The sequence below is a fragment of the Mixophyes fleayi genome, chromosome 2, assembly GCF_038048845.1.
Source record: "Mixophyes fleayi isolate aMixFle1 chromosome 2, aMixFle1.hap1, whole genome shotgun sequence".
In the NCBI taxonomy this organism is placed as follows: Eukaryota; Metazoa; Chordata; class Amphibia; order Anura; family Limnodynastidae; genus Mixophyes; species Mixophyes fleayi.
This window is the reverse complement of record NC_134403.1, coordinates 215,575,267-215,601,224: the sequence shown is the minus strand read 5'-3', so window position 1 is coordinate 215,601,224 and position 25,958 is coordinate 215,575,267. Positions and strand designations below refer to the sequence as shown.

At 37.1% G+C, this 25,958-nt stretch overlaps 1 protein-coding gene across 1 annotated transcript; it reads left to right on the top strand.

The window, feature by feature from the left end:
* Positions 1-1,730: 1,730 nt before the first annotated feature.
* Positions 1,731-24,431, top strand: OSCP1 (organic solute carrier partner 1). The gene is made up of 10 exons (XM_075195441.1): positions 1,731-2,056; positions 17,257-17,411; positions 17,727-17,894; positions 18,391-18,471; positions 18,780-18,883; positions 19,511-19,639; positions 21,721-21,790; positions 22,229-22,368; positions 22,974-23,037; positions 23,881-24,431. The coding sequence occupies exons 1-10, from the start codon at positions 1,945-1,947 to the stop codon at positions 23,995-23,997; spliced, it is 1,140 nt and encodes a 379-aa protein (XP_075051542.1). The 5' UTR covers positions 1,731-1,944; the 3' UTR covers positions 23,998-24,431.
* The last annotated feature ends 1,527 nt before the right edge of the window (positions 24,432-25,958 follow it).

The window sequence follows — 25,958 nt, the reverse complement described above, 5'->3', positions numbered from 1 at the left end:
ATGTGAAAGATTATTATGACACTAAGGGCTAGATTTACTAAGCTGCGGGTTTGAAAAAGTGGGGCTGTTGGCTATAGCAACCAATCAGATTCTAGCTTTCATTTATTTAGTACCTTCTACAAAATGACAGTTAGAATCTGATTGGTTGCTATAGGCAACATCCCCACTTTTTCAAACTCGCAGCTTAGTAAATCTAGCCCTAATTGTGCTTCTGTAAATCTGAGAGGAAATCTGGTTTGCATCAAGAGCTCCCCTATCCACAAATATAATATTCCCACCTAATCGTGTTCCTGAACATCTGAGCAGTCTGAAAAGCCCAACATTTAAAAAGTTGGAACTAGTGAGCTGGATTTTCAACTCACGCCTACTTGAGCTGGGTGAATTACTCGCTCTGCTCACCATCTGCTGAATGCCTGGACGGCAACCACTCTACCAGGGTCTAAATAGTGCCAGTGGTGCCCAAGCAAACTGTCTTCTACGGGACCACTGCTTGAATTGGCACCAGGAAGACCCATGGTCTTCTAAAGCCTAAAGTTTGAGTGCCACAAGCAGCCATAACTCATATTGCCGCAGAAAGACCCGGGACCACGAGAGGCTTATGCTTGAATTGGTTGCAAAACCAACAGCAAGCCTCTCTTCACTTAGGAGACGCGGGGACTCAGCCAGTCAAGTATATCTACCCTAGTGTCACTGGAGACTTTGCACCTCCTTATTTTATTCTTTTATTTATAAAACACAGAAGAAAATACAATCAACACTATATATAGTATATTAAAAGGCAAAGTTTGGTATACATACGAGTGCAACAGTTGGAACCAACTCAAGCTTCAATCAGAACGCTCTGGGGTCCAAAACACAGAGCTCAACAATTTAAACACTGTACCACTGTACAGTTGTAAAAGAAGTTACATCACAGAGATATACAGTTACAGTTGTAAGGTCTTCTTCATTCATTGGTTGAAGGTTCTTGCACTCTCAGGTACTCAACGTGGCATTAGTGGATCCCTTTGGTCATTGTTCTTGAAACTGACAACTGTCCTTTCCTCAGGCTCCAGCCTCTAGACCTGTATAACTACTTTTTATGACCCCTGTGTACTAGCTATTTGGTGTATTAAATTGTGATATTGTTTATAACTTGGGTTCTCAAGGTGCGAATGTTACAAAAATAACATTAGAAATGTTCTCATAAAATTGCGAGAAATTGCGAGCAGATTTTTGGGAATATCTGCTGCGATGCTACAATCATATATTGCAATTTAGTGGTTAACCAACAGTTTTTGGGGATTTAACAGGGGTGAAAGCATTGATAAATAGGCCCCTCTCTCTCTGATCAGTTTTGGTTTTTCTGTTTAAAATGTTATGTTTTGTTGCATTTGTTTGCGTTATCCACTCCAAAATACAATACAATTAGTGCTATAAACATAATTTTATTAAATAGATGTTGAGATATAACATTTTCACGCGAGGATCTGATGGGACTTCGTGCACAATTGAATTTGCCCAGAAAACACACTGTTGCCCAATGCATGTTACATGTACATAAAACACAAATATGCAGTGTCTCATTTGCTACAATGATTTTTATTTAATTTGAAACGTAAAATGTCAATGGTGTATTTGTCACGTTTTATTACATGAGATTTGACTGTTCCACATGACATAGAAGTTGCATCTTTTTCGTCGGCAAACATAACACTTCCCTTAAAGGGCCGCAGAATTAGAACGATGCAATTTGATTGGTTGAGCCGGAAACCTAGCAACCGGACGGCGGCGTCTGCGGCCTGTGAGACCGGGGAGAGCTGACAACACGGGTGAGCGGAAGGCTGGGCTCAGAGACCGAAATCACGTATCTGTCCGTGAGTCGTAATTACCCTGTTAGAGGTAAACGGTGTCATCCACTGTAAAGACCCTCCCACCACCTCGGTTCTCTCTCCGGTGTAAGTCATGTCTCTCCGCACCCTGCCACTGCTCTTTATCAACCTCGGAGGGGAGATGCTGTATATCCTGGACCAACGACTACGTGCCCAGAACATCCCCCCAGATAAAGCTAAGAAAGGTGAGTGTACCGGTAATATGGCGGCTCATCCGAGGTAACAGTGTAAATCACGGAACCGGGACGGTGCTGGGACGTGGCGATGCGGGGAATTGCTTCCCAGCTTAGGAGCCAGACAAAAATCTGTTTCTGGTGTGGGATCGGTATCTGAGTACTTGTAGAGGTTTATTAATAGTAAATAGAAGAAAAACATTGCAGCGATTGAGCTTTATATCGTCTAATAATTAATGTATTTTGATCTGTAAGGAAAAATCTTCAGCTGTTACTGCACATTTCGTTTTCAGAGGAAGGTGCAAAAAGTGTCAACATAGCAGTGCATCGATTTGTTTTTTTAAAGTGTGGGCATTTTTACCTGAGTTCTGTTTTTGTGTAAACACCATTGGGATAAATTAATCCTTTTCCCTTCTCTGGACACAGGGTATTCTTGAACTGTTACATAAAAACCTGTTGGTGGAAGTGAGCAATGTCTTTCATATAACTTTCTATCTGTTTTTGAAGGCCACACTTATTTTTTATGCACAGTTATTTCTATGGTGAGTTTTCAAATCCAGGGGTCTATTTCTCAAGATACTGCTTGCAAATCGCAGTGATGCATAGTAAAGCACCGCTGTAAGTAACCACTCCCAGTGGCGCACGCAGGGGGGGTTTCTGAGTCTCTAGAAACCCCCCATGTGCTAACTAAGTGGCCACTGTCCTATACAGCAGCCGCGGCGCTATCAAAGAAGCGTCCGCGGTGGTGCTGTATTGTATACAGCACTGCCGCAGACGCTTCTTAGACAGCGCTGCGGCTGCTGTATAGGACAGCGCTGCAGCTCTCTCTCTGTTTTTTTTGGGGGGTTTTTTGTGTCGGCGGGGAGAAACCCCCCCCCCCCCCCACAATCCTCCGTGCGCCCCTGACGCCAGGGCTTCTCTAGGAGCCCTGGCAAAGTTACCCCATCTCCACAAACTATTTACAATTTACTGGCAGCTAAACACTTGCATGGATGAGGGATCCAGCAAAGCCAGGGAGGCTTCAGCTGGATCCCATTGAAAATAAAAGGTAATGCCATCCTGAGATGGAGATGCCTTGCGGCGAAGTGCAAAGTTTTTCACAGCTTAATTAATAAATTGGAGAAATTTTCAGTCCCCATATTGATAGAAGAAAATAGAAGAAATGTTAAATGGGTTATGGAAGGAGAAATCTATTTCTCCTGCGATGATATATATCTCATATATTATGTGATAGCCAAAACTGCAGTTTTCTACGTTTTTTTATGGCTGATTGCACCTTAATAAATAGACCCAATAGGTAGAGAGGGGAAAGGGATTAATGTCCTGTTACCCCTCATAAAACATCAATTAAGCGTCTGTTTGTACATGACTATAAAATAGATTTTTTAAATTAGCTTTACATTCTATTCTCTATTCCTCACATCCAGACTTTCCAAGTCCTGTCGATTCCACCTTAAAAACATTGCCAGAATACACCCTTTTCTTACTCAACATGCTGCCAAAATACTTCCATTTACTCATCATTTCCCGTCTTGACTACTGCAAACTCCTACTTTCCGGCATTCCCGACACCCATATATCCACATTCCAATCCATCCTAAATGTGACTGCAAGACTGATCTTCCTATGTCACCACTTCACCACATCTGCTGCACCACTTTGCAAATCTCTACACTGTCTCCCTGTGTCCTCCAGAATCAAATTCAATTTACTCACCCTTACCTACAAAGCCTTCTACAACAACATCCCTTCATACATCCCAAATCTTGTATGAAAATACACCCCCTCCCGTCCACTTAGATCTACCTCTGAACTGCGCCTTTTAACGTCTCTGGTAACCACCTCTCACAGGAAGGGGGGGGGGGGGGGACTAACATTGGAATGGAGCCCCCCTTAGCCCAGGGGCCTCAATTCCCTTAATCCGACCCTGCTTAGAATGTAAGCTCTCTAATGAGCAGGGTCCACCATTCCCTTTGTTTTCATATCTGCCTTGTATGTCCTTATTTTATATATGTCTTGTTTCCATACTGTACAGGACTGTGGAGCACTGACACATTGCAAATCTACGATGATAATAATAATAATAATAATAAAAAGGTAGGGGCCAGTTGTATTTTTAAAAGTGGCTTTAATTTAACATTCTGTTTTTATTGTTTGTTTTGTTGTTTTACTCTGAAAAGGTAAAAGTATAATGCACTCTGAGGACATTCATTGATTTTAAATTAGAGGACTAGTGAGATTATTTGGTAGTGGAAATAACTCCGGAAAGCATAAGAGAAACCATGAGTACTTAATAAAAACAATACCTTACATATTGAAAAGTGGAGAACATAATTTTACTTCTGCTGATAGCCTATACAAGTAAACATGGCTTCATTGAAAAATTGAGTTTCAATGATGTGAAAACTTTATGTTGAACAAAATTGCATTTTTTAAATAGTAAGTCCGCATTGTTTTCTTCGTGTTTACCTACATACATTGAAACAATAAAAGGAGCATAAAAAAGGACCAAACAGCGGCATCTTTGAGTTAAAAATCTGATCCAATCAAACATTGTGCACAGAGGATTCTGATGGACCACGTGATATTGCTGTTATACTGCAGATGAACAACCGGATCTGTGTAATTTTCCTTCCCACAATTGTAGCTAAATTGCTTACAGATCAGACAGTGTGTGACCAACTTTAGAATTCTGATTGATCTATCTACAAACTCCAGTCACTATCTGGGCAGCCAGAGGGATGCATGACAGTTGATGTACAGTTTTCACATTAATTTTTAGTGTACGGTTTCATTAAAGCTCCTAAATCTAAGGAAGCATGATAAACTCTTAGGCATCTACAGGATGCTGTTCTCTGAAACTTAGAATTTGCTGGCCGAAAATAACCTACAGTTATATGTAGTCTGCTCTTTTTGTGTGTTTCTTTATTATCTTTTTTATTATTGTAGATCTGTCTTAACAATAGCCATGCATTCTTCAGATTTTATTGTAGAGATCTCAGTATTACTGCTGGAAAATGTGTCCATTATCACTCCTTGGAAAAAAAATACAATTCTTTCTATATTGACTTTCAATCTCCTTCTTTGCAATTTCAGAATGGGTCCATATTGTTCTAGAAATACTTATTTTTTGTTAAAAATGCTGCTTTCATGAACTCTATTAATATATTTTGTTTTATATATTTGAATACTTATGTTCATTTTATCACTTCAAATCTTTCCTGACTTGTTTTGTTATGTAGTCCAGGCAGCATTTTATAGCTCTTCTCTGCATTTCTTTTTTCTATTTTAATAATTTATTTTTTGGACATATAGCTTCCAGAGCTGTACATGGTAATTAAAATATCAAAATGAAGGTTTACCTCATCGATTGTGATTTTATTTTAACACAGATATTTTTTTTAATTACTTCTAGTTACTTGATAACTGTAATAGTAACTAATATAGGTGAGTCTTATGACGAGAGAGCTAGTTAGTAACAGGGATTCACTGAACATCAGCAATCTGCTATTACTGGTTTGTGTTTATACTGCAACTAAAGGAATGCACATGATTGATCTCTGTATAGCAGATAGTTGGTTCCATAGTAATCCATTGTAGCAGTGATATTGGAAATGGACAAAAGTGTCTGTAAAAGTCTTTAAAGTAGAAGTAAAGTAAATAGATGACTGAAGTAGGGCTACTCAAAATATATAGTAAAGGTTCCCATCTTTTCTAAACTCGGTCAAACATGTCTATATACAACCACAGTTTACGCCTCACTTGCACTTGCTTAGAATAGCAATTAATGTAAAGATAACCACAGAGAGATGTAAATGATAATCAAATTAAGCTCTAATCACTGTGACAATTCTATTGCATCTATTCCAATCTATATTTACATATATGGTCTTTAGGGGGTGATCTTGAGAATACATTATACAAGTTCCAAAAAGAAGAATTCTCAAAATGTGGCACTTATAAGCTTCACCATCTATCATTATACACGTAGGTTTTTATTAAAATTCATACATTATTAATAAATTAAAAACCATACAGGACATTTGTTATTCATGATGTGCCGATTGAAATATAAAAATGAGTGAATCTGAATTGTGCAAATTGTGAAGAAAGTGTTGGTTAAAATCACATAATGTTTTAATCAAGTTGCTTCCAGGACTTTAGATGATTTCACAGTATAAATATCAGATTTCCCTAATGTTTCCTTCCAATTAAATCATCAAAATACATTTTCACTAAAGTTCAATAATTTATGAATATTCTCTAATTTCCGATTTTTATCATTTCTATTCTACTGTTATTCGATTTATGGAAACCAATGGGCAGGTTACATACAATAAACTGTGGTACATTCTTCTTCTATTCTTTTGCTATCAAGATTTTTGCTGCATTGCCTGTATGTGTAATAAGCCTATTTAAATGATTATTAAGGGATGTGATCAGTTTGAGTAGAATAGATGGATTAGCTGGGTGTTGCTTACTTTATAGATGAAGAAACATGTGCCAGAACTGTGCTATTAAAGGACATTCCCTCAAATATGTAGGAAAGTCCCAATATTCACACAGTCCCAGAAGTCTGGGGGGGCATCTTGTCTATCTTCCATGGTACTAGTTACCACTTGGCATATATTTATATACACACTGAGGCTTTAGCTACTCTTTGTCTTATGTGTTCCCAGTCCTGTACTTGTAGGGTAATATTCAGATCTCATTCCCAAAGGGCTTCGCGTGGCTCAGGTGACTAGTGTTCCGTACATAAATAGTGTTCTAATATAATAGTGAATAGTGTTCCATGTTGTAAAGTATGGACATCTATCTATCTTTAACGTTTGCTGACTATATACAGATACGTTCAAGCAGAGGGCTTTTTTTTTTGTTTTGTTTTTTATTTGGAGATATTGATAAAAAGGTACTTTGTGTCTGCAAAGTCTCCTAGACTTTGTTGGAAGCGTTTGATGCCTACTTTGAGCCATGGGGCAGCACGGTGGCTCAGTGGCTAGTACTCCTGCCTCACAGCGCTGGGGTCATGACCTTATCTGTGTGTCTGCGTGGGTTTCCTCCGGGTGCTCCGGTTTCCTCCCACACTCCAAAAACATACTGGTAGGTTAATTGGCTGTTATCAAATTGACCCTAGTCTGTCTGTCTTTGTGTGTGTTAGGGAATTTAGACTGTAAGCTGCAATGGGGCAGGGACTGATGTGAGTGAGGTCTCTGTACAGCGCTGCGGAATCAGTGGCGCTATATAAATAAATGATGATGATGGGTGTGAGAAGCTGTGTGAGTTCCATAGGGGAAACATCAGGTGTCATCTTACTTTATGAGGGGTAAGACGACTGTTTCAATTGCACATCGACATTTTCCCACATTGTAAATGTAAGTTTGAACAAATGTATTTAATACATTGAGACTGATCTGATACTTTTCGGAAGCCAGGGGATGGAGTCCAGATAGTCCTCTCATAGAAGAGCCTTTTCAGTTTCTACCTACTTTTTCAACCCTGGGCTAGAATGCCAAGCGAAAACATAGCTCAGCTGAGTGGCTTGGTAATACTTCATGAATGGGGGGCGGAATAAGCCTCTCTGATGTTGAGGATTTTGTCAAGCTCAATCTAGATTTTGGGCCTTTTGCTTCTCTAGAAGTATGAAGTTTAATTAAAAAAAAAAAATCTTCATATGTAAAAACAGATAGTAAGGGTTATGTGAGAATTATTTTGTTCTTATTTTTTCTCTCCTTTTTAATAATTCATTAGACTGCTGTCTTATAGAAGAGCTTTAACCAAAGAAGAAAAATTATAGGGAATAAACAAGTAAATACAGTACTTCAAAAAGGTAACATATTTGTAGAACAAATAGCTGATATGAGATAACCACAAAAAAACATACTGGTAGGTTCATTGGCTGCTATCAAAATTGACCCTTGTCTCTCTCTGTCTGTGTCTATTTGTGTATGTTAGGGAATTTAGACTGTAAGCTCCAATGGGGCAGGGACTGATGTGAGTGAGCTCTCTGTACAGCTCTGCGGAATTAGTGGCGCTATATAAATAAATGATGATGATGGATAGGGCATTATCAGTGTTTTTGATAAGTAAACTATATTTTTACATAACAATGTGTGAATGGGTCCCATTTTTTTCACAAAAGGTGAATGATGTTACCTGTCATTGTTATATTTTTTAAAGTTGTGATTTCACAGCATGAATGTAGACAGAAGAACTGTTGACCACATGCTGAGATTGTCATATCCGTTCTGTGTATATTTTTTTCACATGCTTTCAGTGCATTTGACATAATGCACTATGACATCAGTGATGTCTTTGTAAAGAACTATATCTTGATTTTGTCAAGAATTAACTTCATTTTGGTCCATTAATGTGGAGAAAAAAACAATGTTCCTCAGAGTTGGAACTCAGATTACGTTCTGGGGAAGCAGCTTTAGGCTTAACATCTATATCAGTTAATATAGAAGTTAAGGGGCAAGTATGCTGATCCGTTCTGTATATATTTTTTCAAATGCTTTAAGTGCATTTGATATAATGCAAATAAAACATTTGTAAAGGTAATACATTGTTAAAGATCTAAATTAATACATAGCTGTTAAAAGGGGATTTCTTTTATTTTTTGTGGATAACATTTTTTGCACATGCTTGTCACCCTTAACTGTGTGTCAAACTGTAGCCAGCTGTATTATGATGAATTAGCTGATAGTGCAGTATAGCCCATAGTTGCCAACTTTCTGACTCTGTCCTCTGGGAGGTCGTGAAGGGCAGGTCAAGGGATAGTGCGGAGGGGGCATGGCGTAGCAAAAAGTAAGAGATTCGATACGAATTGAGTCGTTGAGGTCCCCATACTGCCCCCTTTGCTAGTAAGTGGGCAGAGTGTGGGAAGACAGCCTGCTCTCCCGAGAGTCTGGAAGAGGTACCAGGAATTTGGGAGTCTCCTGGAAAATCCGTAAGAGTGGACAAGTATGCTGTATCTTGATCCAGGCTAATTAAGGGAATGTCTCATGGTGTTATAATGAGACATGAGGCTGTAGCTAGCTATGATTATATGAAATTTTCACTTCTACAGCCATCTGGTGAAATATGCTATATGACATTTAATTTATGTCCATGGCCTTGAGTAAGTAGCCTTACAACCACCCACATAGGTGATATACACAGTGAGTGTGCTGAGTTGAAAGTAACACTGTAAATCCCTTGGAGTGGGCCATTAGATATGAAAACAATAATGTCAGTGGGCAGTTGCCTCCATCCCAGTGATCGAAAATCGTTTCGCTGCTAATTGATGGAGAAAATGTTTCCAAGGCAGTGAGTGAGCTGAACTATGCTAAGCTCCATGGTTACCCTGGCTGGCAGCAGTAAGAGGAGTAATACCTCTCACCCAGCTAGTTCTGGGGCCCTCTGCACATGCTTAGACTTTTGCTTCCAGTTTCTATTAAAAAAACATGATTACATTTTAAAAACAAATGTAAAAAATAGAAAACAAAACCTGTAAAAAAAAAAAAAATGCTTTATTTTAATAATAAAGCATTTCTTCCTGTGGGCACCCCCGCTAAGGCCATCCTTTGATGGTGTAAGGCAGCAATTGGAGAACATCATCGGAACTTGTGCTTTGTTGTCCTTGGTAAATAGGTTACCTTGTGCTTTGCAGAGGACCCCAGGCGATGACTACCGTTGACGACGATCTTCACAGGCCAGTAGCTCTGGTAAATAGGGAGAAGAATTTAGGGCTTATCACCATTTGATAAATAGACTACTTAATGTTTAAACATAATGGCATAATTTAGTTTTAAATGGTAGTTTGCGTTATGTATACTTTTATAATCTATTTCTCCACGCAGTTTAATTTTTCATGCATAATTTTCTCTTTGTCTGGTTGATATTAACTTATTAGTTCAATGTTGTCTACAAATGACCATTGGTTGTGTGTGATGTAGCATTTTGACAGATTTAAAGTGGGTAAGGAAGAAATACCATATGGTTCATTTTATTTGTTTAAAATATACATATTTTAATGTTAACCTTCATGACTCTGTATATTACACAAAAGTTGCAAAAAAAGCCCCAAGTCACATGCTCACTTGATACCAGCTTCCTTTCAAACCAGGTGGATGGTAACTGCCCAGTTTACAGAAAGATACAGGCTTGTCAATGCAGAAAATAATCTGTTTACATGATATTATTCTTTTAGTTATGGCACATATATTTGAGTCTGTATTTTTCATCTACATATTTTTTTTCGCCATTTTCTTTTTTCTGACTTACGTCTACAAAGATGACTGGACAGATCAGGAAAGAAAACGAGGTATGGGGTGCTTTAGACAAAATGGCTCCACTTTAAGTCTCTACTAATGGCTTGTTGCATCTTCCAGTTGCTGTGCTTTGAAATGCTTACTTGTCAATTTAGCTAGTTTTTGTTTTAGTGCAATTTGACTGTGATGTATTACTGCCCATATAGTTTTACACGGTGCAATAGAATTGAGCTTGCACTATATGAAACTTCACATTTTTCAGATATAATTGTGAAAAAAAGCAGGATTTTTACATTCTGTGGAACAGCATGTTAAAGAATGGATAAATCCCAAAAATTGAAGCACAACATTAAAATATAGTAAGGGTACTAACATTGCTCACAGTGCAAATGTGAGGAAAAGCCATAACAGCCAATCAGAAATGTGCTTGCTTATTAGTGTAACTTACACTAGACAGATGAAATGTATTTGCTGAGTGGCTGTTATGATTTCAGTGCTGGTTTGCATGCTTAAGTGATGTTAATATTTTCATTATCTAGCCATTATCTTACTTTTCAGTCAAATGTTTTTAAGAATTAAAATACCCCTGTGCATGAACCCAGGAGACTACAAGCAAGTTGCATAAGATTGAAAAGCAAATCTCTCCTGAGCAGTTATTAATGAAAAATACATATTTTTGTAAAAATAGAACAGGCAGATTTCCTTATGTATAAACACATCCATTATTTTTGTGACTCTGAATTCATTGGCTTCAGTTATATATTATGTTCCAAAGTGGCTTTATTTGTTCTTTAAAACGTACTTGTCTATTCTCCCGGGAATGTCCGGAAGACTACAGAATAACGGGTATGTCTCCCGGACTCCCAGGAGAGCAGGCAAATCTCCTGCATCCTGTCCCTGACAGGCCTCAATGATGCGATTCATGGTGAATCACGTCATTTTGGCCTGCCCCCCACGATAAAATGCCGATTTTGTGGCGGAGCCAAAATGATGCAATTCGCCATGCCCGACTCCCTTCCGCCCTCCCAACACACCCCTCTTCAGGGATCTTCCAGAGAGAGATTTCTCAAAGTAGGCAAGTATGCTTTAAAGACTTGTGTCAAATCCCTTATTTTGTTGATGAATATGGCATCTATGAAAGGCTTCACGGCAACTAGTAGAATGGCAGTGTATATACTGAAGGCCGCTAAATAAAACTTTTTAATTTACTTTTGTGAAAGTGCTTGTTATAATATACATGAATATATGAAAAACATCTCGGGAACTTTTTAGAACTAAGTGCTTATTCACATGGGCTTACTGCAGATATCTGAGTCACGTGTGGACCAGTTGCAAACTGCACATGGATTATAAATGGAATTATGATGTCGGTAACAGAGATATTTGTTTGGATTGTAATAAGCACTGAGTCACATATGCTTTAAAAACTGTATGCAACATAGTTGGTGTTTCACTTTCATGTAATCGTGGACAACATATGTATTGCACAGTAGAGGTTATTTGCTCATTGGTTGAGCAATACATTCTGTTTGTATGAATTAGCCTAATTTTGAGGTCCACAGCATGCCTTCATTGTGATTTTTTTTTTTTTTTTTTGAACCTGTCTCTGTAAATGCACTCTGCATGAACTTCTGTGGGTCCAGCTGGAAATGCGCATGGTGGAGAGCGTGAAAAGATCACTTTGAAATCCATCCTTTTACCACTTTAGGACCACCCCCTTCATGGATTTCAACATCTTCATTTTTCTTCTAACATACTGCTCATTTTCGCCTTACTTCTGTCTTAAATTAATCAAGAGTGAGGATACATAGACACTGTTTATAAGTAATACAGACTATATATAGCCGCATAATATACTTTATTTTCCCAAAAATTAAACATACACTTTTTTAGATACTCAAGGTCAAAGGTCACATCATGTGACCTTGAAATGTAGAAGTCAATATTTAAATATAAAACTATTTTTAAGAAAACTAAAGTCCCTTTGCTTCAAACCAAGACCAACATGAAAGTTCTTGCGCAATTAGAAGCAAAGTTCTGATTTGTTTTAGGTGTCCTTGCAAGCATAAATTTTACTTTTTTTTTTATGTCTGCAACCCTGTTGCATGAACACCATGTATCACTGAGGGCTAAAATGTTACACATGAAAGTTACTTTATGTCATCTACCACAGTATCAAATTTCACGAAAAGATGGTCAGGTTGAAAAATTCCTTTTTTTTCTGATGATTTGGCATGGAACGACCCTTGTGTCACTTTTGAGTGTTTGGTCAACATGCACTTTTATATGTAAAGTGGGGCTGGAAAGATTAGGTTGGCACTACCTACAAGGCATTTTGTGGGGAAAAAAATATTCTGCAGCCCCTCTACTGAACATGGAACCTGCGCTAATTATACCTTCTCCACCTCTCAAATCACATTCCAGTAAACATCTCAATTATTTGATGTGGGTGAATACAAATGTGCTTAGTCCACACTTTGAAAAGAACCCACTGATCCATGTAGCTGCTGATCAGAGGTAGTTTTGCATCCTTACAGTAGCGACTATCTTGGTCCACAAATTCATGTTTTTTCATGTAAACACTGTGGATATGTGTAAAAATAGGAATATAATGTCACAAACCGCCGTTTTAATTGTGGGCCCATAATTTTGTTCCAAATTATCCCTAGTATCACTGATTCCTGTGTTACCTGTTATTTATGTTTACACTTGTGTGGAACAGGAGCAAATATTGCTCTCTTGAGGCAATATAAAATAAGCCTTAAATGAGTTCTTCAACAAAGCCTAAAAAATAACTATACTTGCCTATGCTTAGTACACATTAAATTAGTGAAACTCTATCACTATCATGACGAATTAATGAGAGAAATCCAATCCTCAATCGAAATCTCACTTCAAAAAGAAATCTTCTTTGGTATCCTAAAGATCGCTAAATCAAGAGCCGATTATAAAGAAGAGTGGACACCATAATAGAAGATGATCTATAGGTATTATTGATACCATGTATTAGTACAAGTAATCTTCTTGTAAATTTATTCACAATAGGGGGAAAATCACTTCAATTATCATTTAAGTCATTAGCCACTTATATGAATGTGAACTAAATTAGAATTATTTTTTTTATTTATACAGTATTGCACTTTTATTGTGGTTTATTGTTTTTTTCTTTCCCTATTATGACTGGTTTCACCATTGGGAAATTTTGAAGATTGGTCATGCATCATATTGAATATATAATCTTATTTAATTTTACCCACTTTATTCACTTTTTGTTCTTGTGAGAAATAGCACTGAATTATTTCTCCAATTTTATGTCACATTTGTCACTTTTTATCAATTTGTGTATAGTTGATTTAAATTATTTTTGGGCTGCAATTGATAGCGGAGCGCTATTTGGACTCATTTATTTAATTGTTTTAACAAAATATCACATAGGAAACCATTAAACAGCATCCACATATTTTAGTTGCCGTATTTAGTATTGTAAAGTTATAAACCACAAAACAGGTTTCCATTCATACAATCACTATCCTGATAGCGATGCAGAAATCATTCCATCCATATTATTATTTAATTATATGGCGCCACAGGGTTTCTGCAGCGCCATACAAAATACAGTACAGACAGTAGACCAAACAGGGTACAACAGTACAGACTCAAAAGCCATACATTGCTTTAGTCTTATGTGATAAAGTGGTAGTAGTAAGTAAAAAGTACACAGGTACTTGCATTAACTGCTAGTTTGATATAAATAATGATTAAATAGCAGATCTTACAGCCTGATAGGGTGACCTATGTCACATGCTATTAACATGCAGAGAGCAGAGATACTGCTGCAGCCAGATAGAGATATCCTGTGTCTTGATACAAGAGTATTTTCATTTATAACGATATCTAGCATACATTCTTTTATCTCCTCCTGGGATTATTATGGACCAACTGTCCCAGAACTGGTTACCCTGTTTCAGAGTGAATCGTCGCTATATATCAATCTGTTGCTGAGTTTTTGCCATAATGACCTCTGCTCCCATTGTGCACTTTCATCAAGAAGTGGGAAGAAGTGGCAGTATATCATACTGACCCACTTTCACCAGTGCTTCTTTCAAAATTATGCTGGAGGGCAGACATGTATGAATGCCATTTGCACACACACAGAATTGCAACTCTCTGCATGTCCTGTGATGGCAGACTGGGGAGAAGAATGGGGAGGATGTTACAGTGCAGACAGTGCTCAGAGAGGCATTCCAAAGCCTCTGCTCATAACATCATGTGCCCTGTGACTGTGGTTGCCAAGGTAGTAGCATGACACTGCAGAGTTATAAATCAGTAGCAGCCTTAGGAAACACGCCAAGGAAAAACTGTAATTACCAAGCTTTTTACAGCCTGGCGCATAAGAATGATTTATAACTTTTTTTTTTTTCATGGGATTCATGCTTCGAGTGTAATTTTGTATTACTTAATTTGCTAAGCAAAATTATTATACTAAAGATTATAATTTAGCAAACATAAGAGATGTTAAAACACACTGCACGGAAATACTTGGTGTCAGTGTGTAGTTGTTGTACAATATGTTTTAAATGTGTTTTCATAGTCATTTTTCATTTTTAACTTTATTTTTTTATTTTATTTTTTTCAGAAAACACTTTATAGCGCGATCACATTGACATATCACAAACATAGATATGACAGTGTCTAAAAACCTACACTGCCAGTCTGTAACTACCAAAAAAGGTATAACAATACATTTGACTAATATTTTTGCTTCAATCTATAGTTTTATAGGCAAAGGTGAATGCTGGGGAAAATAAGAAAGGATATGGATGGGTAGGTTAATGGTTGAAGGGGCACATGTGTGGGGCTGTTGTCTGACTCAGGAAAGCGTGCTAAGCTAGAGCGCTCATTCACTGGTTTGGCCTTCCCCTCTACTGTTTTGACAACTGGGATGAATGTTTGTGGCATTACAGTACTATGCTTTGGTCCGTTTACTATTGCACCACAATGTAATAATTAGAACAGCAGAGGCTAGATATGTTTTTTTTGTTTTTTTTTTAATATATAACCACACAACAAGTTGCTGCTAAAATGTATAATAATTGTTTTCCCCACATTAAGTGGAAGAATCAATTGCCGGCGATGTGGTGCGCAAACATCACATTGCCGGTAATTACAGTGGGAATCTCCATATATTTTTTTGCCTGGTGAGAAGAGGGGCGCTGCAAAGTCTCTCAGCTCTCGCTATGTCATATGAATGGTTGTCATCGTAATCATATAACAAAGAAAGTAAATCATTAATAGCAGTTGAAGGGGGGGGGGGGGGGGGGGACACAAAGGAAAAATTAACGACTGTCCTAGTCTTCTAAAGGGTAACCAACATGATTTTGAAAAAAAAAAAAAATTCTCTTTTTTCCATGGGATGGCAGCTTTAAGTTTAAATTAAGTTATTGAAGTTAGAAGTGTGTGTGTTTCTTTAACAATTTCTTTTTAGTTTTTGGGGGCACACTAATGTTTTATCTACACAATCTATTGTGTGTGTGTGTGTGTGTATATATATACATTTTTTTTTCTTGTATCCACAATAAGACCAAGACAAGTAGCAAGATTTTCCTGCAAAACTAATACATCACTGATTTCTGCTCGCACCTTATAGACATGTGAACAAAAAGCAACGTTTTACTTACCATGACACCCGGCCAGGGCCGGATTAAGGGAATGGAGGCCCCCGGGCTAAGGATACTGTGAGATCCCTTCCCCCCCATATATATAATAGAGCATATCATAAAGCTGTGAGGGGGCCCCCCAGTGAGCCCCCCCAAGCGCTTACCTCCTATTCCTGATACATCCTTTCTTCACTGGCTGCAGGCAGCAGGCATTGTTCTGTCACTCCCTGTAGTGCTTCCTCAGCGCGGAGATCTCGTGAGAGTGAGACTATGACTCATAGTCTCACTCTCACGAGATCTCAGTAAGATTACTGCGCACTGTGGAAGCACTACAGTGACAGCAGGCAGCTAGCAGCATAACATTTGCTGTTAGCTGCCTGCCATTCTCCTTGACCAGCTGACAGTCGGAGCCGGGGTCGGGGACCCGTTGAATGCCAGCGGGCCCCCCAGATGCCCAAGGCCCCTGGGCTCTAGCCCAGTTAGACCTCTGGTTAATTCAGCCCTGCACCCGGCTTATCATTTGAAGCTCCGATAGGACTTCACGCACACTTAGATTCCCCCATAGATCCCACTTTTGATTGGGGATTCCTTTCGAGATATTAAAGTTTGAATAGGAAATTCCTTGGGGAATAGGTAACCTAGCTTGTTACTCTTCAAATAGGGGGATGACCTGGGAAGTGTCAATATCTCATTTTGATAAGAAGTTAGCACTATTAAAGATATCCTACACTATAGATCGGTGTTTTCCCTTCTCCCAGTAGGTATATTTATGACTTACTTGATATACATCCAGGCTGAGGCAGCCTTGGTTAAACACACATTTTTGTAAGTAACCAAATATAATCCTTAATTCACAAGGAAGTAGAATTGGGGTTGCTATTGGATTCAGCAGATGTGTTTGTAATATTTGTCTTTCTACCCACCCCAGAACGTGGAATATTCTCTTGCATGTATCTTACTTTTTTCAGTAATATCTCCCATCTACGGCGTGAGGTATCTTGTGGCTACAACTAATATAGCAAGGTTTTGGCACATGATCGTATACTCGGGCTGTGCTTGTGCACACATTTGTACATGCATAGACCATTACATGTAAAACATGAATGCATTCCATCAAGTTTTATTTAACACAGAGGAGAAAGGGACTGTGAAATATAGACAATCATTTATAATGTAACAATGAAGTGCGTGTGTGTGTGTTTAACCTTCTTTTTCTGGTGCCAGCACCCTATTTTGTCAAGGCTTATTTTTAATGAATCATTTCTTATTCCTGTAATCATTCTTTATTATGCCCTTTGTCTTACAGTTATGAACGATATTATCACCACCATGTTTAATAAGAAGTTTATGGAAGAGTTGTTTAAGCCACAGGAGCTATATTCCAAAAAGGCTCTCAGGACTGTTTTTGACCGTCTCGCCCATGCATCTATCATGAGACTAAACCAAGCAAGTATGGACAAGGTAAGTAGTGGTAAAGAGCAGCATAAATGATTATTATTACTGGCCAATTTCTAAGAAAAAAAAAGAGATGTTGATGTTTTACTAATCTGTACTACAAATGTAATGCAATTCTTTGACGCTTACTTCATAGTAAACTGTACTTTCACATTGTTTTAATTTCAGTTTTGTCCTTTTTTTTTGTATTTTTTTTTGTAAGAGGACCAACATATAGTATTGTGTTAAAACACTAATGTGATTCTAAAATAATCTTTTCTTAGTTCTAGTGATACCAGACCTGATTTAAGACTTATCTTTGTTCTGCTTTATCGAGTTCAGCTTTATGATCTGATGACTATGGCCTTCAAGTACCAAGTTCTGCTGTGCCCTCGCCCCAAGGACATCTTGTTAGTTACTTTCAACCACATGGATGCTATCAAAGACTTTGTCCGGGACTCCCCAAGCATTCTAAACCAAGTGGATGAGACTTTCCGACAGCTTATTGATGTAAGAGGGTGAATTTTTAATTGTGAGACAAATAGGCAGTATGTTGTATACGTTATGCAGGGGAATGGAGGAGACCTCCAGTAAAATAAGCATAATAATAATTAATATAGTTATTATACATGTTTATCCTCCACCCACTGCACCTAACTAAATCTGGGGGTCTTTTAGTTCAGGAGATACTCCCTGTAGCCTCAGTCCAATTAGCTGTAAAGATAATCTAACACTGATCCTAATTTACTGTACTTTCAAACCAGGCTGCTTATGCCTGATGATACATTTATTACAAGTGCCAGAAGGGGTTAGTGTCTCCCAAACCTATACATATATAAATGTTTTTTCTTGATATCCATGTTTTGCAATTCTGCAATCAAAACGGACAAGCAACTTGCCAGTTATGAGTGACACTTGTCAATAACATATTGTATACTGCATTGCTTGAAGCTCAATATGTGCAATATTAAGAAAGTAGTAGTAGACCTGTTTTCTTTCCCTACAGCTGTATAACTGCCTACCTGCTGGCGAATTTCAGCTTATCAGGCAAACTTTGCTCATCTTCTTCCAGGACATGCACATCAGGGTAAGTGTTTATCACAGCTATATAAAGATAAAGGTAATCAATATTACCCTGAGTGGGTATTGTCATGATCATCTTGTCAATGGTATAATGTACACACAGGCATTTTCTGAAATCACTTTGATACGTGTACATTCTAATCGCTGTTTGCCTGGGGTGCAATTTCTCTGACATGACATTTCCTGAGATGAGTTATACCAGCTCTTAAGGCCTTCATTATAAAATTTGATTTTTTTGGTATAAGTACCTCTACAAACTGATGTACATTTTTGACATTTCTGTTACCATAGGTCATATTCGTTGTTTTGTAGGTCTCTATTTTCTTGAAAGATAAAGTCCAAAACTCCAATGGGCGTTTCGTGCTCCCTACATCTGGTCCTGTCCCTTGGGGCACAGAGGTCCCTGGACTTATTAGGTGAGTGCTAGCGGATATTTAATCTTGCCCTGGTTACAAAATCTAATTAAAATTTGACATTTCGTAAAAGATATGTGTCGGCATGCGTGGTTACTTTATTTGTAGCATATAAACCTTTGTGAAACTGCAGTCTTATTTGTAACAAAAAACTATAATCCTGAAAAGATTTTGATATATTTTGATTATGTCCTGTTTGTTACTAAATATACTCCAAAGATTGTTACAAACTGCTATAGCAACAGTAATATCTAGAAAGTTGAAGAAGAATCTTACCCAGATACTAAAAATGAGATAAAGAACAGAGAAACAAAAGTGTTTTAAGCTCAGTCACATTTGTGTACTTTTATACAGAATTTCACATCCTGATTTATGATTATTTTTTTTTACATATATTTTTTTGGGTGTTTTTATATTGTGTGATAATATTTACATTATAGTATTATATTTGCAAAGCAGTGATTAAATAGATTTACATTTTTGGTGCAATTTAATAAACAATACACACCTTACTAATGATATCATAAGGCCAGTTCTGTGCCATGCCCTAAGCTTGTATCATTTTATATTCTCGGAAAACTTCTCAGCGAGTTGCAATGGCTTTATAATATAATTTTGTTCACCCCATAGGATTTTCAATTGTAAAGGAGAGGAGGTGAAAGGAATGGAGTTCCAGAATGGTGGAAATTATGTCAGTCCATTACGTGAAGGGTCTTATGACCTATTTGGTGACAGAGTGCTTAAGCTGGGGACCAATATGTGAGTGTTTTGTTTACAGAGCAACTGTTTAATTGGAGAAAATTGAATTAAACTGCAATGCTAATTGTGCAAACACCAGACAGATAGTATTTTAGTCTAATATTGCAGCATAAGTTGATGCTTGGTTAAAACAAATAGTATGCTTGCGGGATGGATTGTTTAATGCAACAAAATAGGCAAAATGCTACTCTTTGGGGAGAATTTTCCTATACCAGAGCTTCTTACATTACATGAGCTCCATGCAGCCATTCCAAAATCAATTTCGCTGGCTGTACTAGTTGGAAAAAGAAAGCGTTTATTTTTGCAGTGCACATGCGGTCCATACAGGCAATAGTTACAGTGGAAAGCTAATCAGGCAGTCAGCAGTGGATGAAAAAGAAGACTAGATAAGTGGATATTTTTGTTTCCTTTCAAGGGTCAAATTGACGGTTAATTAAAAACAGTTGTGGATACTATGGGTTATTTTATTGCAAACAACTAATTTATATATACATTCAGCTAACTGAAAGAGCAGAGACTGCATTTAAAGATTAGCACCCTGCAGTCCAACCCAGCATTGAGATTTCAATCTCCAATAATAGGAGATTGGTTAGAATAAAATACAGTATAGTACTCATTATTTATAAAATTAAGGCTCAATAACTTTTTTTTATTCTAATCTCACTTATACAAGATTGAACATTGATACTTCCTGTAGTAAATTATTAAGGTGAACAACCTCTCCAGAAGAAAATCTACAATTTCCATAAAATAAATAGCACGTCAGCAAACTACATGAATTGCAATGATATAGCATAATATCAGTGCATACAGCATTTTTATTTGCACGATTTATTCACATAAACAGAAATCACAATTTTTTTGCTGATTTTAATGAAATAATTAAGTTTTAAGTTAAAATTAATACTTTTTTTTTTTAATTATAAGGAGACGAACAGTCTACAGGTAATTTGGAATAAGTGGGACAGCGTGTGCACCACAAAAAGATACTTTTTCTACATATAGTCCAGTTTAGTAGTAGCACCCCATATACATTACAGAAGTATTATCTCAGAAAATAATTAATATAGAGTTATGAGTCCTCCATTCAAATATTTAGAATTGGTGCAACAATTTTTTCTACCTTGTATAGCTGTAGTAGTTAACAGATTAATATTATTGTAGAAACCTCTCACAAATAACACAAATTTGATGCCATACGGGCCGCCTGGTATATGAGGGCAATCCGCAACCGTCTGTCCTCATTTTGGATGCCCTCCCTACTTGTAACTATTCATAACTTTTGCTGAGATTGCTTGGAATGGTCTCCAGGTTCAGCGCTGGGAAGATAACTGTATTAAGTGGTTCGCGCAAGTCTGCTGAGCATGCACAGGACTATTTCACGCAATATACAGCTCGGTGGCTTAGTGGATAGCACTTCTGCCTCACAGCACTGGGGTCATGACTCCTGATTATGGCTTTATCTGTGTGGAGTGTTTGTCCTCCCCGTGTTTGCGTGCATTTCCTCCGGGAACGTTTCCTCCCACAATCCAAAAACATACTAATAGGTTAATTGGCTGCTACCAAATTCACCCTAGTTTGTCTGTGTGTGTGTATTAGGGAATTTATACTGTAAACTCTATTGGGGCAGGGACTGATGTGAGTGAGTTCTCTGTACAGCACTGCAGAATTAGTTGTGCTATAGAAATAAATAAATGATGATGATGAATATAGGCTATGCAAACTGGTGTACATCCCACTCTGCTATTACATAGAACAGCTGCAAAGGCTACTTTTTTTATATACTATAAAACTGGTGTTATGTGTGGGTCATTCCCAATTGTAAAGCGCTACAGAATTTGCTGTCACCATATAAATAAGTGTTGATTATTCCCAGTTCAATTCCTAGTGTCCAGTACATGTGACCTTGCATAAGTCACTTATTTCATTATGTCAAATGCTATGTACTTAGGTTGTAAGCTGCTTGAATGGGCAGATAGAAAATGTATAATAGATAACATGGTATTGATAAGTTGAACAAATAAAGTAATAATGTGACAGCTCTACAGGAGTCAAAGTTTTAATGTGAAATGTGTTATCAGGTACAGTGTAAGTCGCTCTGTGGAGACTCACTTGTCTGGAACATTGAAAAGTTCAGCATCCCACACCAAGGTAAGACTATCATTTGTGCTTGTTTTGCCATAAATACCAATGGACTAGAATATATTATCACTCTAGGAACATTTCTCTGGTTTTAGATAAATGTAACTGAAAGTATAATCTAAATGTGGATGTAATACTATGGGATATATATATATATATATATATATATATATATATATATATTATATATATTGTATACTGAACATCTCGCCGTTCACTTACATTTGATTTGTTATTTTGTCTTTATATGCAGCACAGCATCCTGTATGCTTTTTCAATAGGGAATCTTTTTAGTCTAAGTTCCAAAACGCCTTAGATTAAAGGATCACCTAGTACCTTTTTCTTTTATTGATAATGTGCTTCTGTCATTATCAGTGCAGTCAATCTAGACACAAGTTAAAATGTATTCATTTCTGCTTTGTCTTTCTGTATATTCTGATTTATTAGGAGAATGTTGTGCCAAATCCTCTGGCTAAAGAAGAGCTGAATCTCCTGGCACAGCTAATGGGTGGTCTTGAGCTGAAGAAACCCTCCAGTACTGATCACAGTTTCCGATTAAACCTATTCACCAATGATGAAGAAGAAGAGTGAGTGGGTGTTCTTGTGTGTTTCCTGTTATTAGACAGCTGTACATCATAGGATAGTCACACTGGTATAGTGGACCATGCAGCGTTTAGCAGCTGAAGCACTACCCATGTGACAGGGAAATTGCTTTTTTGCGCAGTTTTTATAACGGAAACTTCAGATTGCTGCACATTTCTGGTTGGAAAATGCCAGTTTGACACCAGCCTTATAATTGTTAATTAAAGATAAAATGGAATGCAATGAGGAATAAGAAAAGGGCCACATCACTCCCAGGTCACACAATGTTTAGACCACTTAACATACAAGTTGTCTATAATACAACTACAAATGCCATTCACAAATACATAAATGTTTCATGAACTTGTCAGAACTTAAAGTATTTTAGATAATGATAAATATGATTGATTAATTCCATTCTATTGGAGATAATGACAAGGGAATATGTAGTAAAAATATAAAGGCATGTTAGAAATTAAAAACATGACAAGATACATAACATTTGTATATATTTATACTCCTATTTCTGGTCCTCAGCACTAATATTAGAAAATGTGACTATTACTCACCATTTTATATTTATTAACCATTTATATGTTTTCATAATAAGGCAAGCAGCCCTGACAAGACCAGAAGAGCTTTCTTATAAAGTTATCAGCATTCAAGCCAGTAAAGTAAGTCATGCGTTAATTTGTCCTCTGGCACTGGTGGTGTTGTTGTTGTAGCGATTTGCCTCCTGTGAGCCAGGTGTATTCTCAGGATGGTAGCATCCAATTGACATCTGCACTTCTACACTGTGAACTGCATCCTTTTGTAAAGCTAAGATGACCGAGTATTCCCACATTGTTATATTTTAAATTTAAATGGTGAACAAATAAGAAATAATAAGAAACAAATAGGAGGATAATAAAATAAAACTGGTTTAACAAAGAAAGCATAAAAAAAATGGTGACCGAAAAAAAAAAATAGAAAAATTTACTATAGTCAAATGGAAAAAGACAAAACAGCTCTTTCCTCCAGTTGTTTTAATAACATTTTACTTACATTGTCTATCTTATTTACATTTGTATGTAATTTATGAAAATATTGTTAAAAATCCAATTGTAGATTTTCAATATTGCAATACAAAACACAAAAGAAAAAAAGAATTAAGCTCAAAGGAAGTCAACCGTGTTGTAACTACACAGTGACGTACAGCTTAATAAATCTAGCAGCCATCACAAACCTTAATCTGTTATGTTCCTTTTTCATATTGCTTTCTTTCCTCCTCCATTTCTCAGAATGACCCCAAACCATATTTTTGCCCACACCTTTTCAGTATATAATGTTATGTTACAGTGTTTCAATGCTTTTGTAACTTGCTTATATCTGTGCATTCAAAACCACTTATTGGTGCAATTCACAATCTCCTATACTTCTCAAAAATAACAATAACACAGTCCAGAAGACATGTCATTTAGAGAAGCAAAAGTATATTATTTTATTGTACAGCTGACTGAAGATATTTTCCTTTCCAGGACAAGGAGAGGAATAAGGAGCTTTCTCAGATCATGGGCGAGTTCCGGTCCGAGGACAAGCACATTCAGAGTACCAGTAAAGGAGATGATCTTCTAGCTCTAATGGATGGACTGTGACGATAAATGGTTGCAGATGTCTTAGTAAATAAGTCCCATTCCAGCCTCTGACTGTGCATTTTTAGACTACAAAGTGATGCTAATATATGTATAAATTCCTGTAAATAATATCTGTATAAAATGTAAGTTCTGATGTAATTATTTCAGTGTTCCTCAGAAAAATCGATGTATTACATTATTCTTTATATCACCTACTGTAAATTAGAAGTCACCTCTTAGATTTGTGACCTGTATAAATATATGGTCATGGAAGTTCACCATGGCTTTAATCCTTTGCATTAACAGTAGAGGGTCCATTATCTCATATATAACATGAGATACATCTGTAATGAATCTGGTAGAGATTCATTGTGTGAGTGGCAGGTCAGGTTTTCTATATTAAATTTGTAATATTGATGTGTATGCCTATGAATATATTCCCTCCATTTATAAGACACCTGTCCTTTCTTTTTCTTTACCACTTTTCATAATCTGTATCGGAAACTGTTGCACTATGTCCAATCATACATGGTGAAAGCACATTGACGCACTATTTTGTGTGGGTAGGATATAGTTAGCTACTTTTTATTAGCTTTAACCTTTTGTGTGTAGGAAATCTCTAAAACCCTGAAACACACTAGTAAGCTGTTAAGCTGTTTGATTTCATCCTTTATACATATGCTGTGATTTCATGAGCGATAACAATGTCCATTTACCAGGTGCTATCTCTGTTCTGTATGATGTTGAAAAGCTAATATTTTATGATGTTACCAGTACTGCAATAAGAAGTCTATATTATGATGCACAACTTTTATGTTCGATCCTTCCCCCTTTTGACACACGCGTGAGTGTGAGTGTGGCTCAGTCAATAAACTATTATATTACTGTGTGCAACAGTAAGAAATACATGTTGGCCTGTGTCACTAAGATGGAGGCTTAGGCATGAAGTCTATCTGGACACCGCTGCACTATAATCTCACTGTAGTTGTAATAGTGTGAAACAAGTGATCATACCCTGGATGTGGCTGGTGAGACAAATGCAGAATTTATCCTCCCTCTAGCCTATATTGTTCTCAAAATCCACTGGGTCGAGTATTGACTCAAAAGGGCTGTAAAGTAAATGGCATTTCCCAAATGACCATTCACAATAGGAGTGCTTTATTTTAATATTGTCACTAAGAAACCGAATCTCCCACCCCCAATTTCATTGAGTAAGAATGGAACATAAATTTAAAAATATGTGCTTCCATTGCTGCCGTTTGCAAAGGAGATGGACCAATACTTTTATATTGCCTGTTATTTTTTAAGCGATTATGTTCTGCTGCTCTCTGTACTCATACAATATTTTATCTAGTGGGGGGAGAGTCAGCATTTACATAAACAACTACAGGAGGCAACCTGTGAGACTCCCACTGCTATATTTTAGCCTTAGGGAGTTTTATGCAATTACTGGTAATAACAAAGCTTACTAAACTGAATTGTATACCTAATTATTTCCATTGAAGTTTCTAGTATAAACTTGACGAAAAAACCTATCCACAGTACAACTATTTTAATATTTTAATATTATTCAAACTCTAAACTGGATGCACTTCCAACAATTAAAATATATAAATAGTACATGTAAGTTGTTAGTTATCATGGAATATTTATAAATTGCTAAGCATCAATAATAAGCACAATTTCACAAGAGTATAATGTATACAAGACCATCATCATATTTGATTTAGAAAATGCCACAGTATCCTCAGCTCTGTACAATCAACAAAACAATAGAGATAACAACTACATTAGAAGACACTACTACGATAGGAAACCTCATAGGGAGAATGAGGAGATAGGCCCTCTCTAATTCCTAACTTGTGATTTAACTTTCAAGAGAGGCAGGACAAGTAGTGGAAGAGGTAGGTGAAGTGAGAGTTTTTGGGTGGAGTAGCAAATGGAGACAATAGCAGAGGAGGGCGAGGAGTGTAAGGGGCAGA